We start from the raw sequence: 14534 nt of genomic DNA, 5'->3' as shown, positions 1-14534 counted from the left end.
GCTTTCCAGGGGTGCGTCCAGGCCTCCAGAGCCCCATACACGGGTCAGCACACGGCCAGCCAAGGGGAGCCTGGTAACTTTATTCACAGACCCCGGGGGGTGAGGACAAGGAGGGCAGAGACACGGGGGTGGCCTCCCTGGTGCCCCCGACAGCACATCTGAGCCCAGGGAGGAGAGGCGGCGCGGGGCCTGGGCCGCGTGGTGGTGGGGCGCGCGGTGTCGGAGCCAGTTGGGGCTGAGGATCTCTGCCACGGGGAGCCTCCCGGCTCCTCTACTTCCAGCGCCCGCCGACTTTGCCCTTGGCCGTGGCACCGGCCTTCTTGCTGCTGTAAGCGGGAAACAAGTTGCCCTTGAGGTCTGGGTGTCCAGTGGAGCCGGGGCCGAGGCTGGCCTCCAGGCCCGGGCTGGCCCTGGAGCCTCCCGTGCTGGCCTCCCCAGGCTCTGCAGGGTGAGCCTCTGGCCTCCTTCCTTGACCCCCCCACCTCCTGCACACTCAGCTCACACTCACTCCAGGCCAAGCAGTGCTGACTCACCTGCGGCTGGCCGGTCAGGCCTGCGTGAGCACTTAGTGTGGTTAGGACAGGAGCAAGCGAGGGGAGCCAGGGACCCCCTGCCCCACCAGGGTCACTGCAGACAGACCCCTCCCCCCCCCGTAGGGGAGCTGTTCCGGAAGGCCACAGCCACGTCCCTGTCTGAAGGTGGCCGCTGGGGCTGCCCGATTGTCTGAGGCCCTGCACGCCAGAGACCCAGGCAGGCTGGCCACACCTGTCCCTGCTGGCTGCCAGGGAGGGCGGGGAGGCCCGTGGGACTGGACTCCGAGGCGGCGCCTGCTCACCCGTGTTCCCGGGCACCCTCACAGGAGTGCACACACACGTGCACACATGTGCACACTGGGCAACTTGCCAAACCAGCCTGTAATGACCCCTGACCCACAGCACAGACACGGGGAGGCGGCGGGGGCCTCCGTCATCAGCCCCCTTCTCTCCGATGAGGGTCTCAAGTTGGGAAGCAGTGGGAAGAGGGATGATGACTCCTGGGAAGCCGGCGTTCCCAGAGGCCGCCACACCACCGGCCGGCTCAGCAGCTAGCCCCAGGACGGGACTCGGAGCCCAGGCCCGTGGTCTGGGGCACGGCGTCCACCGGGGTGACCCTCCCGAGGAGCCAGCTCTCATGCCCTGCTTCTGAGGGTGAAGCGCCGTGCAATGGACCAGCCAGCCACGCCGGGTCCATGGCAGCCGCAACGGGGCTTCCCGGCTGCCGGCCCGCCGCCCACCCTGCGCAGGACTTGGTGGGGGTGCACGGGCGTGAGCCACCCCTGGTGGGAGAGGAGCTGGCTGGCACCCCGAGGGGCGCGGCCTGTGCAAGCCGGCTGAAGGCCCGGCTGGGTTAGTCTGGTTACTGCTCAGTCCAGGGCCGGCCACCAGTGGCCCGGGGTTCAGGACCGGCTCGGTGTGAGCCTGGCCTGGGCGGGGAGGAAGGTGGCTGGCCCCAGGGGAACCTGTGTCCTGAGCAGAGCGAGAACGGCCAAGCTACTCACTGCTTCTGGGCCTGGTCAATGCGGCTCCTGAGGGTGGTGATCTGTAACAACACAGGCAACTTACTGTGAAGCCAGGGCCCAGGAAGCCCCGCGGGGCCGGGTGTGGGGCCACGCCGGGGTGCCGGCCGGGGTCCACGCCTTCCTGTGCCGGCTCCCTTACTGTGTCCTGGCGGCTCCTTCTGAGGCCCGGTGGGCTCTGCCCCAGGCCCTGGGGCTCACGTCTCACTCACTGGCTACACCACACAGCAGCAGCTCAGAGCTGGCCACTTACCTTGGGCTTGTGGCAGGAGGGGGTGAGGGCGTGGGCAGGGTGGAGGTGAGTCCTTGCAGACCCCTCCTTCCCCAGCTGCTGCCTGCCCCGACCCTCCTGCTCTCAGCCACCCGAGAAGGCGAGGCTCTTCCTCACCTGCGAGCGAGGGCGACAGACCAGCCGGGAAGCCCCTGCTTCCGGGCGGGAAGGAGAGCAACCTCCTGCCGCCGGCGCCCTGAGCGACCAGGTTGTTGCCATGCGAGAGGCATAGACTCGACACACCCACCAGCCTGGCCCACGGCAGGCTCTGACTACTCACAACTTGGCCAGCATCTCCACTCTGGCCCGGACAGTCATGATCTAGAAAGACCAAGATGGTTACTGGGCTGGGCGGGCGGCCGAGGCCCATGAGCTGGCTCGTTAATGCTGCTCTCTGAGCCCCCGGGACCTGACGTGAGCAGAGTCTTCTGTCCTGCCTCCCTCTAGGGTCCCAAGGCCCGGGGTGATGGAGCCAGCTGTGGCCAGCCCCAGCCTCCAGGGGAGGGCTGGAGCTCCTTCCGTGAGAGGCAGGCACACTGGGCTCAGGAGGTCGCCTGTCCCCACTCCCAGGGAGCCAGGACCCACTAGGTGCCCTTCCATCCTGAGCTCATCCCGGACGCTGAAGGTGGCTTTGATGACCAAGTTCACGTGACAGTGCTGGCACTGAGTGATTCTCTCCCAGGCCTGGGCCCTGTCCCCTGGCACAAGCCCTCAAAGGGAGCCAGTGTCCAGCTTCCCGCCTAGCCCAGAGGCCTCAGCCTCCCCTGGGCAGCCGGAGCCCAGAGCCTTACATCCAAGTCTGCCTTCTGCCCCCGCGTTGCCCTCAGATTGTTCAAAATTCCCCCCTCCAGCTGTCCACCTCCCCCACAGAGGAGACCCATCCCGCCTCCTCCTTCCCAGCTCTAGGCAGGGCTGTGCATCAGGCCCGGCCTGTGCTGAGAAGACTGGCATCTGGGCGGAGGGGCTCGGGGCAGGCAAACCAGTGTGCCTGCGGGCCTGGGTCCCGGGGAATCCAGAGGGGAGCGGGCCGCGGCGGGGGTGGGGGCTGGTGAAGCCCTGGGGCCCGCAGCGGGGGACAGGGCCTGGACTCACATCATACTTCTGGCGTTTCAGCTTCTCCCCAAACTCAAACTTGTCCGTCTCAAGTTGGTACAGAGTATCCCAGAGCTCCTTTGCCTTGTCCCTGAGAGGTGGAGAAGGGGCGACATGGGTGGCGCACAGCACACAGGCAGGGCCGAACGGCCGCCCCCCCTCCGGCCCCGGTCCTGCCTTGGGGCCTTCCCAGTGGCCGTCCTCCTCCCCCACCTCAGCTTGTCATCACTAAGATGGTCGATGTTGAGTGGCTTGCGTCTCTCGGCAAGAATCTTCTTCTTCATCTCCCTGGCTGTCTGCTTCTTGCCTCTCTTCTGGTCAGCCTGAAGAAGGGCCGGGTGGAAAGGCCTGGTCTCAGAAGGGGCCTGCACCAGCCTGGGCCAGAGCCACACCCGCCCCAGGGCTCTCAGCGCCGGCCTCACCTTGGCCAGGTAGCTGCTGTAGTTGGCTCCCATGGAGGACAGGGCCTTCTTCTTCTTCAGGTCATCCTCGGCTCTCCTCTTGGCATCCTCCTCCTCTCTCCTGGCCTTCTCTTCCTACAGAGATGCCATCCCCAGATCCTCAGGGCGGGCTGGGCCAGGGCTGCCCTCTGGTGCAGACTTTGAGAACCCACCCCGGACTTGGAAGTTCTTTGGGAGCAAACTCCAGCCTGTCAGGGTCCGCTGGCTTGCAGGGGAGGTGTGGGGCAAGGAGTCAGTGGTGGCGAGCTGGGGGCCCCGGGAGAAGGAAGGCCAGGGTCCCCTCCCCTGGCTCCGGGCTCCCGGGAGGGCCCGGCCGGGGTGGTACTGCTCACCGCCAGTCTGTTCTGGCGTTCCCGCTCCTTCTCGGCACGAATCCTCTGCTGCTCGGCCCTCTCTGCGCGGCGCTTCTCCTGCAGCCGAGAGGCGGGTTGGACAGGCCCTGCCGTGCCCCACCTCGCCATATCCAGCCCCGCAGAACAACCGCACTCACAATCCTCTCTTTGAGCGCGATCAGCTCTTCCTCCTCCTTCTTCCTGGCCTCGAAATGGCTGTCAATGAGGGCCTGGAGCTCCATGAGGTCTTTGTTCTGACGCTTCTTTTGGATGTCCTGGGGAGGCAGGGGGCCAGGGGGGCACGGGGAGAGCTCTTAGGTTCCACCCCTCTTATCTAGACCAGACCCTCCATGTAGCAAGGGGCACCTTCCACTCCTCAGTCTTTTTCCTCTAGTCATCATCATAATGACCGTGACTTGCAGCACCTCCTGGTTTCATGATGACCTGACCCTCAAGCCCCATTGCAGGAATGGTGCCTGTGCCATTTGCAAGGCCATCCCCAGGCCAACCTTGAAGCCAGGGGGCATGCCTGGGATAGGCTGGCTCAGACTTGGTTCTGCCATCCTCAGAGATGACTCATCCATTGTAGCCAAGAAGAGGCTGGCGAGAGGAACTCATTGTACAAATGGGCTGATGGGTAAGCGAACAGGAGGTGAGACGTTTCGTAGAGACGGGTGGATGGGTGTGTGAACAGATGAGAGAATAGATAAGTGGATGGGTTATTGGTAGAGAATGGCTGGAGAGATGGACAGATGGATGATTGGAGATGTCTGTGTGGATAGCTAGATAAGAAGTGACCAGTAGAAGTGTGGCTCAGTGAGCTGATGAATGAGCAAATAAACAGTAGATGGATGCATATGAGTAACTGCACGGGTAAACGTGTGGATAATAGATGGGTGGATAGATGAATGACTGGATGAGTGGATGCAGGCATGCATGGCATAATGGATGGATGGATGGACAGATGGCTAGGTGAGTACATGTATGGATAACAGATGGGATGGATGGATGGATGAGTGAGTGAGTGAGTGAATGGATGTGGACATGCATGGAATATTGGATGGATGGATGAGTAACTGGATAGATGGATGCAGACATGCATGGAATAATGGATGGTGGATGGATGGATGAGTGACTGGAAGGATGGAAGGAAGGATGGATGGATAAACAGATGGGTGGAGAGGATGAATGAGTATGTGGATAACAGATGGGCTGGATAGATGAACGAATGGGTGGGTGGATGCAGGCATGCATGGAATAATGGATGGATAGATATGTGGATGGATGGATGGAGGGATGGGTAGATGGATGTGTGGATGGATGGATGGATAGATAGATGGATGGATGGGTGGATGGATGGAGGGAGGGAGGGATGGAGAGAGGAAGGGGGGATGGGTAGATGGATGTGTGGATGAATGGATGGATGGATGGATAGATGGATGGATGGGTGGATGGAGGGATGGAGGGATGGAGGGAGGGGGATGGATGGATGGATGGAGGGATGGAGGGGGGAGGGAGGATGGATGGATAGATGGAGGGATGGAGGAAGGGATGGGTGGATGGGAAGGGAAGAAGGTACTATCTTTGGAAGAGTTTCTTCAAATCTAGGAATCAATTCTGGAAGAGTGGCCTGGAATCAGGAAGCCCTGACTCTGGAAGAGATGTGCTTCTGAGACCTTGCCTGGACCACCAAGGCTAGGGGGTGGGGACGGGAGATGGGTGTTGATCTGGGTCCCATAAACTTACATCGAAGTCTACTTTCTCCCCTTCTGGGATCTTAGGAGCCGTCAGTCTGAGGAGGAGAAGGGTCGATTATGAGCAGGTAGAGCTGAGGCATCTGTGTGTGTGTGTTGGGGGGTGGGGGTGAACCTGCACTGACCTGGCCCCAGGTCCGCCCTCATTCTTGTGCACCTGGCAGGAGAGGGCATCTTGCCTAATGGCACATTTGCCTGGGCTTTGTTCTTATCTGATTTATAGCCCACATTCCAAGAGGGCCCTGACCCCCTGAGAGAAGGTTCTGAGATCCCGCCTCTCTGGGAGGGGACCCCCAAGTTCTTTCTCAACCCCCCGAAGCATGGCCAGGTCCCTTCGGAGGACAGGATGCCACCGCAGGCCCTCTGGGGGCCGTGGGTGTCGGGAGGCTCTGTAGCCGGGACTGACTGTGGTCTTCCTCGTGTCTCTGGCCTCTCTTTCATCTTTCTTTCTGGAGGCCCAGAGGAAGGAGAAGAGGGGGCTCAGCGAGCAGTGTGAAGAGGAAAGAAGCCCCCAGTGTGCTGGCTGTACCACCCCCTCCCCCCGACAATCCGTTCCAGATGGAGCAGAGAGTTACGACAAGAACGGCTTTCAAAACCAAGACACAGAAGAAAGGGGGGCTGAATATCGATCAAAACCTGGAGCGGAAGGCTGTTCTCCGAGCTCTGGAGCCTCCTCCAAGGAAAAGACGTGCAGATGACACCGCACAAATGAAAAACTTATGTACGTTAAAAAAAAAAAAGCAAAAACTGTAGCACAGGCGGAAAAAAAAAACCACCCAGACTTAAAAAAATATATATTCAGCAAGTACAGAGAAGACTTATATCCCTATGCAAACGAATCACTAAGAAAACATCGAGAAATGTCGGCCGTAAGATAAATGAGTAAAGGCATGGGCTGCCAGTTCTCAGAGAAGAAAGACAAGCAGTTCACCAGCACGGGGATGACTGGCCCTCGTACCATCCCAGGAATGCAAAGGAAAACAAGGTGCTGTTCGCCATCCATCAATGGCGGGGAGGAAAAAGCATGTTTCTGTCTCTGGGTGGAGGGTGTGGGGTACAGCCCACATAGGAGGCCTCCTTGGCCAGGCCCTTGTGGAAAGCAATTTGGCAATAAATGTCAAAGTCTTAAGAACATTCACACTCTTTGACCCAGTAATTCCAGTTCTGGGAATGGGGCCTAGGGAAATAGCCCCAAAGATGGAAAATGCTTCACCGCCGTTATTTATGATAGTAAAATATTGGGGGAAAGCCTGCAATAGAGGAGTGGTTAGGAACAGTATGGTTTGCTCAATTGACGGAATATTATGTGGCCATTCAAAATATTTAAGAAGACTATGTAAAAACATGGAAAAATACTTATGAATAGTGCTAATTTTTTTTCAAAGAAAGCAAAATTCAAGGCTGTATAGACAGTCTCATGTTTGAAAACCAGCAGAGTTGAGGTCTTTTTTTCCCGAGCCCTTGTCGTGGAAAAAGAGTAGGAAGAAATAACGACTTTGATTTCTTTCTGCTCCTTTCCACACGCTGGCGGCGGGCGGGCGGGCGGGCGGGCGGGTGGGTGGTGGGTGGATGGGAGAATTATGGATCTTTTTTTTTTTCTCTCTTCATTTGACTTTTACGTATTTTCCAAATTTTCTTTAATGAGGTGTTTTATTTTCATAATGAAAACACAAACAGTTTTCCTAAAATGAGAAAATATCTTACGACCCTTGCGTTACTTTATTTTAAATTGCTGAAAATAAAAGTACGAGAATGTGGACACGCCAGCCATACCTCTAACCTATCTTTGCTCTCCTTTGTGGGAGCAAGCAAAGGGGGTGCACTCCTGCACCCCGAAACCCCCCTACGGTCTGAGCCAGGTGCAGGTGAGAGACTGGGCAGTCAGGGAAGAGGCCTGTGTGGGAATAAGCCCCGGTGCCAGGCAGCTAAGAAAAGTTGGGTTAAAAAAGCTAATAAAATGGGGATGGAAGGGAAAAACAGAGTGAGCGAGGGAAGTGGTGACATTGTCCAGAAAGAAATGCACTCTACCTGACTTAGGGAACTGCAGCCCTCTGTCGTGTGTATAATAACAAAATTTTTAAATAACCATAAAATGAGAGTTCTGAACGACTCACAAGTGGGTGAATTGAGGGTTTGCCCCTTAAAAACTAGGGGCTACCCAGGAGGGCCTAGCACCCCCAGGCACAGGCTGATTTGGACACAGCCCATCCAACATGGGTTTGGAGTAAGACATTCCCACTTCTCATTTTCTACCCTACATTTCATACCTGGGGCTCTGAGTGAGTCCCCCCCCAACATACACCGCCACAGCTGGGCTGGTGTGGTCTAAAGAGGCAAAGGGAGCTGGGGCTGCCGGTGCCCTGGGCAGCCTCAACCCCCCAGCCTCCCCAGCCGCTTCTGCACCTTGGTCCAACAGTCTTTTCCTTCCGCACATAGGATGTCCAACACAGGCTCTCTCCCCACTGTCCTGTGCATTCCAAAGCAACCCTGGTCCCTAGTGTCCTGTGCACTTGGGCTTTTCCCCCAGAATAAGATCGAAGCCTGTACACTGGCTGCCCGTGTCCACCCAGCCCATCCTGGACGCTGTACCTGACCGCCCGAGTCCACTCAGCCCATCTGGGACTCTGTACTCACTTGGGCCTGGGCTTCTCCTCTGGTCACCACAGGGCCAGCATGGGGAAAGGAAGGAAGAGACAACAGGTAAGACAGGGCCCTTCGGGCTGACCTGCAGGGCCAGTCACCTCTCCAGCTGAGTCCACCCCCCACATCCCACCCCTCCAGAAGGAAGGAGGTCTTAGCCCCCAGGTCTAGGCCTGAGCAAGGTCCGAGGGGTCCCAGAAAGGCCCAGAGCATGGGGAGGAAGGGAAGAAAGGAGAAATCCCCGCAAGAAGTGTGTGCCCTGGGGGCCCCAGGGAAAGTAGAGGGCAGGAGATGAGGAGGGGGCAGTGGAGAGCTGGAGGAAGGTGTTGGCTGGGGGGCTGGGGGCTGCTGTTCTGGGGTCCTCCCCACTGAGTGACCACCTTTGTGTGGGCAGAAGCTCAGGCTCCATGGCCGGTGCCATGCAGAGCGGTGGGGCCTGGGCCTCGAGGCCCCTGGCCAAGGAGGAGAAGAGGACAGATGGACAGATGGACAGGCACAGGGGGGAGGACAGGGAGATAGTGACACAGACACCGGTGGGTGGGTCTTCTCTGTCTCCCGTGGGCAGAGCCCGCCAGAGCCAGTGTCCTGCAAGGGTTGCAGCGGGCAGCGGGGAGCAGCGGGAGGACCTTACCTTCCTCGTCCTCCTCCCTCTCGTCCTCAGCAGCTTCTTCATGGCGGAGGCACAAGCACACATGCAAGAGAGAAGCGAGCGGCTGCCCGGAGCATCGGCCACGCGGAGCAGCAGCAGGCACAGAGCCCTCGGGGGGGGGGGCGATGGCGGCCGGGCAGCACCTCTGCCCACCCAGAGGCCTGGACCCCGGTCAGGCCCTCCGGCTACACGTACAGTGCTGCTCTTTGGGGGTGCACATAGTCCTGGCCTTGACTGTCACACTGTGGGGCTGGAGCTGGCTGGCATAGCCCCTGGGCCCCGAGCACACCCCGCAGCCCTGCCTCCTGAGCCCTGAGCCCCAGACCATCACCGAAGCCACAGGGATGGCGCATTCTCTGTGCTCTGCTCCTGTGTGGATCCTGATGCGTATTTGCTTTCTAACACCAACTCTGCCCAAAGAGTCCCGCTGGAGCTCACAGTGTCAACGTGGGCTCTAGCAGTGGCCTCCAGCCTTGGGACCTTCCAGCAGGGAGGGGTTTGACCACGGCCAGGCCCCACACCAGCCTTCATTCCCGCTCTGGGCTCAGGGTCAGCCCCGGGAGACGCCTTTGGCCCTGCCTGCCCGGCCTAGGGAGCCTTGGTTGGGGACATCCGGACTGCCAGCCTCTTCTTCTGCACATGGTTAGTGATGAGCAGGCCTCGTCTGAGCTCGTCGGTGAAGGTCCAGCCTGCCAGTTCTCCTGATACCTGCACTTGGCTAGGGTCTATCTGGGATCTCTATTCCCGGGCTTCTGGAACACGCTGTTGTCTAGGAACTAGAGCCCCATGGCTGGGCGATGCAGCTCTGAAGGCAAGCCTGATGCCAGCCTCCTCTAAGTCCTAGAGCGTGTATGGAGCTGTGGCGGTGCTGGGAGTCGAGTCCCGTGAAGGGCTGGGGGGGGTGCTGAGGGACGGCAAGGCCCCCCTGTCCAGGTCTGGTGGGATGGAACCTGGCCGCGGGGTCCTGAGGAAGAAGCTGAGCGCAGCAGGGGGCAGCCGCATGGCTAAGCAGCAAAGCTTCCGGGCAACCCCGCTCTCCTGTCTGTCCATCTGTCCATCTGCTGACCTCAGTGCTGGCCCCAGGTGCCCTAAGGCCCCCATAGGTGGGCTTCCGGCCACCACCATCTTGTGTGAGCTGACAGTGCGACCCAGCCCCTCTCCTGGGGGACCCGGGGACCCTGGAGGGCACCCTGGAGGGGCCCAGGCCCTGCAGTTCCGTAGAAGTGTGTGAATGGGGGGCTGAGGCGCTTCCCTCCACCCCGCTTGGGCCTCGGCCTGGGATCTGCGGCTCCCAGCCCCGCTGTGGGGCAGGTAGGCCCCCGGTTCCCTGGGAGCCTGCTGGGTGTGCCTGGCTTGGGTGCAGGCCATGGGTGGGATGCTGGGAGCTGACTGATTGCTCTTTTGCACGCATGGCCCCCGGCTGTTCCGGGTCCCCAGCATCCCCACCTCGGGCCTCAGCCAGACTTTCCTTTTCCGCTTCACCCCACTTGCTCCTCCACCTCCCTTCAGCCTTGCCCCTCCTTCCCCCGGTTTGTCCTCTGTGGCAGGGGGCAGGGTGGAGGCCACCCCCAGCCCCGCCCGCCCCTCCTCCTCTGCCTGCTCCCCTCCACCCTGCCCCGGTGGACCCAGAGGGCTTGGTCTTCCCTAGGCCTGCTCTGCACACCTTCCACCTTCCCCTGCCTCCTGGGGCACTGAAACCTGCCCCAGTCTACTCGGTTCCACCTGGGCAAACGAGGCCAGTGCGGCCAGCCCAGGGGCCAGGACTAGGTTGTGAGTGTGCCAGGAGGAAGAGAGTGAGGGGGCCTAGAGTGGGGGTGGGTGGGGGGTGGGTGGCCTACCTTCCTGGACTTCCTCTGTGAGCAGCAGCCGGTTGGGGAGAGGGAGGGAGGAGAGAGACCGGGTGAGTGGAGGCAGGTGGGGTGGGGGAGGAGGGGAGGGGCGGCAGCGGGAGCACAGCAGAACCAAGTGTGAGTGGGTTACATGGCCCCTCTTGTTCCTTCTCGGCCCTGCTCCTGCACCCCACCACACACGGCCCTCCGTGCCACGTGGCTCCAAAGCCGTGTCACATACCTGGTTCATGAGTCTCAGGGGCTAAGGAGGGCCATGGAACAAGAGGCAAAGCCGCGGGTCAGAGGTCAGAGGTCAGAGGAGAAAGGACACGGCCCTTTGCCACTCGAGGCCGAGGGGTGGGGCACGTGCGGGAAGCCAGCAAGACAGGGTGGGAGTTAGCTGGGCGTGTGGTCGCCTCCCCCACCCCGCCTTGTGCCCCAGATCCCACGGCCTCTCAGACCTGGGAGTAGGAGTGGCTCTGAGACCTGAGCCCACGCCCCACCCCCACACCCCTGCTGCCTCACAGAGGGGGAAACCGAGGCTGGGACTGGGAGGCCCCTGTCTAGGGGTACAGCCTGGTCAGGCGGCACCAGAGGCCCCCAAAGAAGGTTGAAGCCCAGGGAGACATCCCATTTCCTGCCATCCCAAGGACTGGAGAACACTCTCCTTTGTGTCCCTTTGGCCTGGGGCCTCTGGGGAGTGGAGCAGACCCCTGCTGAGGACGGGATGGGGGATGCTGCTGGGTCAGTGGTGGGCGCTGACCGGAGGGCTGGGACCTCTCCTGGCCCCAGGCCGCAGGCCTCTGCCTCCCGCTGCCTCTCCCCTGTGTCCCGAGCCATCCCGACACCCAGCCCGGGGTCCTGGCCTAACCAGGAGGTCAGCCTGCACGGTGGGGTCTTAGCCCATGCCAGGCTCCAGAACTCAGGGACTTGGGGTGGGGGTCCTTGGCTGTGCTGCCCATGGGATTCCTGGGTGCCAGGACCTTCCTGGTCAAGCATGGGGCTGGGTTAGTGGGTTACGTGGGGCCACATGTGAGGCCCCCCGCTGGCTGGCGCCCCGGTGACCCCTCCCCTCCCCACCCCCCCGGCCCCAGCCAGACCCGGGCCCCACATGGGGACAAGAAGTCCAGTGTGTGCGTACCTTCCTCCTGGACTTCTGCGGCCCAAGAGTGCCGGAGAGTGCGGGGCGGGAAGGAGAGAGGACAGGGTTAGACAGGAGCACACGCGAATCCTTAGAGGCAGAGGCCGGGGGCCATGACCCCAGGAAGGGGTCGCCAAGGGGAGCCAGGCCCAGGGCGGGCAGGAAGGCTGGGAGGGGTGGGGGCTCGGGTCCTGCACCCGCTTACCTTCCTCCTGGGCTTCTTCTGGGGGTAGGACAAGCCGGCAGCAGAGGAGGCAGGCGGGACAGAAAGAGAGAAAGAACAAGGACCTCCGTTAGAGAGGAGAGCGCAGTGGTGGACACAAGGCTGGCCCCTGGGGACAGGCAGGGCCGCCCGGGCCTGGCAGGGAGAGTGGCCGGTCCCGTGTTCCCGAAGGCATCACGTGCAAGGAATGCCCAAGACAGCCGGCCGCCCAGCACCACATGGTGCATGGTGTGTGTGTGGGGGGGGGTAGGAAGGAGGCGTCGCTGTGGCCTGCTCTGTGAGGGACAGAAGTGAGGCCCTGGAGCAAAGCCCGTGTGTGGTGACAGGACCCTGTGCCACCGAGGCCCCAGGGTAGGGCTTCGAGGAAACCAGACCTTCCTGGCCATTCTTTGGGAGTGCACGCTTCTCTCTCAGAAGCCACAGAAAAGAAGGGCTCTGCCCCCCGTCCTGAGGGCAGCAAGTGTTTCCAGACATTTCCTTCACAGGACCCACAGCCCCGGTGGGTCGGAACTCGCGCCAGGAGCGAGCCGCGCTGCAGGTCTGGGAAATGCCGTGCTCCGAGCCCAAATAGAGAGCGGAGTGGTGGAGCACAGAGTGATTGAGAGTCAGAGACCCAGGCACAGAGGGACAGGAACAGAGAGACTGGGGGAAGGAAGACAGAGAGGTAGAAACAGAGAGAGAGGGAGGGAGACAGAGGAAAAGACAGAGACAGAGACAGAGACAGAAAAGACAGTTGGATGGAGAGACAGACACATGGAAAAGGAGGCAGAGAAATGGAGAGAGACAGACAGAGACAGAGAGACAGGGACAATGAGGAACACCAAGAGGCAGGGATGGAGAGAATCTGAGGGGCCCTGAGAGGCAGAGATGAGAGGAACGTGTGTAGACCAAGGCCCTTGGTATTAATGAGTAAGGTGTTTAATGCCCGCCCCACCAACGGCACACGGCACGCTCACAGTGACCACCAGGCATTCATGAAGGATTAATGAGGATCCTCTAACCCGCGGATGGGATGGGAAGTTAATGAGATTCAATTAATGATCAAGTCATTGATCATTAATCGAATGGTTACTTTATTAATCATGAGCTAAGTTAATGAGGAATGGTGACGGTTAATGCTGAATTAACGACGAGGAAGGGGAGCAGTTAATGGACACCTCAGGGAGGACCCTCAGAACAGGCCTTTGCCAAGCAGAGGGGGACCTGTGGGGGGGAGGCTAGGGGCCACCAGGGCCGCCAGTTACCTTCCTCTTCGTACTGCTCTGCATTGGGATAGAACAGAAGACAGGAGCCTTGTTAGACAGCACGGAGGGTGAGGGCCGAGACGCCCCATCCCTGGACAGCCCAGCACCTTTGCTGGCCAGGGACGGAGGCCGGGGGCCTCGGCTCAGAGGAGGCTGCCTGGCCTGGAGGAGGAGACCACTCAACCCCTTGGGTGTCCCCTGATTCCATTATCCTCTTGTGGCTGTGGGGGTGACAGATGCCAGAGGCCCATGGGGTCCTGGGAGCCACACTACCCACACCACAGCACAGGCTGGCACGGGGGATATTAGGCCACAAGGTCATTTGGAGAGGGGTGGGTGGCTCCAAAGCGCACCCACTGACTAGCTGGTCTGGGACCTCTGGGTCAGGGCTTCCTGGGGGCTCTCCGTCCACTACAACCACGGACCCTCCCAGAGGCAGAAGGAAAGACAGAACATAGCAATGGCACTCACCTTCACCCTGTTCACTGTCGTTGAGAGAAAGGGAGGGAGAGAGAGAGAGAGGGAGAGAAAAGTGGCTTTGGTGCTGCGAGCCGGCCCCCAGCCCGGCCACCCCGGTCAGCCGGAGCTGCCCGTCGCCGGGAGGACTCTGCAGGCGGTGGTTCTACTCACACTTCCTCGTCAGACATGGTGGCAGTGGTGTTCTGTGGAGGGGTGGGGAGGGGGGTAGTTAGGAGCTGGATAGCTCAGCTGTGCGGGAGCCTGCGGGCTGGGAGAGGGCAGCGGCCACCTTGGAGGTGGAAGGCCAAGCTCCCTGCCTCCTGGACTCAGACCATCTTCTGCCCTGGTTGCCTCTGGCTCTCAGAGCCCCAGAGCTAGGAGGGGTGTCTGGCTCCCATGGCGTCCACCCACTCCGGCACATGGCCTCCTGAGAGGGTCACCAGAATGCACCCTAGAAGTCCCCTGCGGGTTTGAGCTGAACCCTGCCTCTTGCTGGCCCAAGACCCCCAGGCCCAGCTCCCCCCCGCGGGGCAGGGGGCTTCCTTCCCTGGCCTCTCAGTCCTGCTCTAATCAGTCTGCCACTGTGGCTCCTTTGGGAGTTCGGTGCCCTGGCAGGGCACCCCGCAGCCCCTTGTGTGTCATGAGACCCTGTGAGGGCCTCCTCATGTCAGACCGCCCACACTGCCCTGCCTCCTTCCCCAGCGGGCTCGGAGATCCTGGCTGGGGCCTGGGCAGGTGCTGGGTGAATTGAGAAGAAGATGCCACCATGTGCCCACATCCCCTGGGTGCTTGGGAAGCCATTGACGTCTACTGGAGAACCCTGTGCCCAAGGCTGGCTGCAGGTGTCCTGCTGTGGTCCACCGGCTAAAAGGGAACTGTAATCC

At 60.6% G+C, this 14534-nt stretch overlaps 1 protein-coding gene and 1 long non-coding RNA gene across 2 annotated transcripts; both read right to left on the bottom strand.

Moving 5' to 3' along the window:
• Positions 1-217: 217 nt before the first annotated feature.
• On the bottom strand, positions 218-11423 carry Tnnt3 (troponin T type 3 (skeletal, fast)). Its single transcript, XM_013020857.1, has 11 exons — positions 11157-11423; positions 8737-8899; positions 8100-8118; positions 5458-5503; positions 3870-3986; positions 3712-3789; positions 3341-3454; positions 3132-3241; positions 2919-3009; positions 1538-1578; positions 218-326 (listed from the first exon to the last, which is right to left on the bottom strand). The coding sequence occupies exons 1-11, from the start codon at positions 11421-11423 to the stop codon at positions 272-274; spliced, it is 1101 nt and encodes a 366-aa protein (XP_012876311.1). The 3' UTR covers positions 218-271.
• Positions 11424-13662: 2239 nt separating this feature from the next.
• On the bottom strand, positions 13663-14038 carry LOC105989161. Its single transcript, XR_001175237.1, has 3 exons — positions 13956-14038; positions 13822-13853; positions 13663-13676 (listed from the first exon to the last, which is right to left on the bottom strand). It is a non-coding gene; the product is annotated as an uncharacterized LOC105989161 (long non-coding RNA).
• Positions 14039-14534: the final 496 nt, after the last annotated feature.

This window comes from Dipodomys ordii, unplaced genomic scaffold, assembly GCF_000151885.1.
Source record: "Dipodomys ordii isolate 6190 unplaced genomic scaffold, Dord_2.0 Scaffold54, whole genome shotgun sequence".
NCBI lineage: Eukaryota > Metazoa > Chordata > Mammalia > Rodentia > Heteromyidae > Dipodomys > Dipodomys ordii.
Note: the sequence above shows the minus strand (reverse complement) of the source record. Positions and strands in the feature narration are given on the sequence as shown.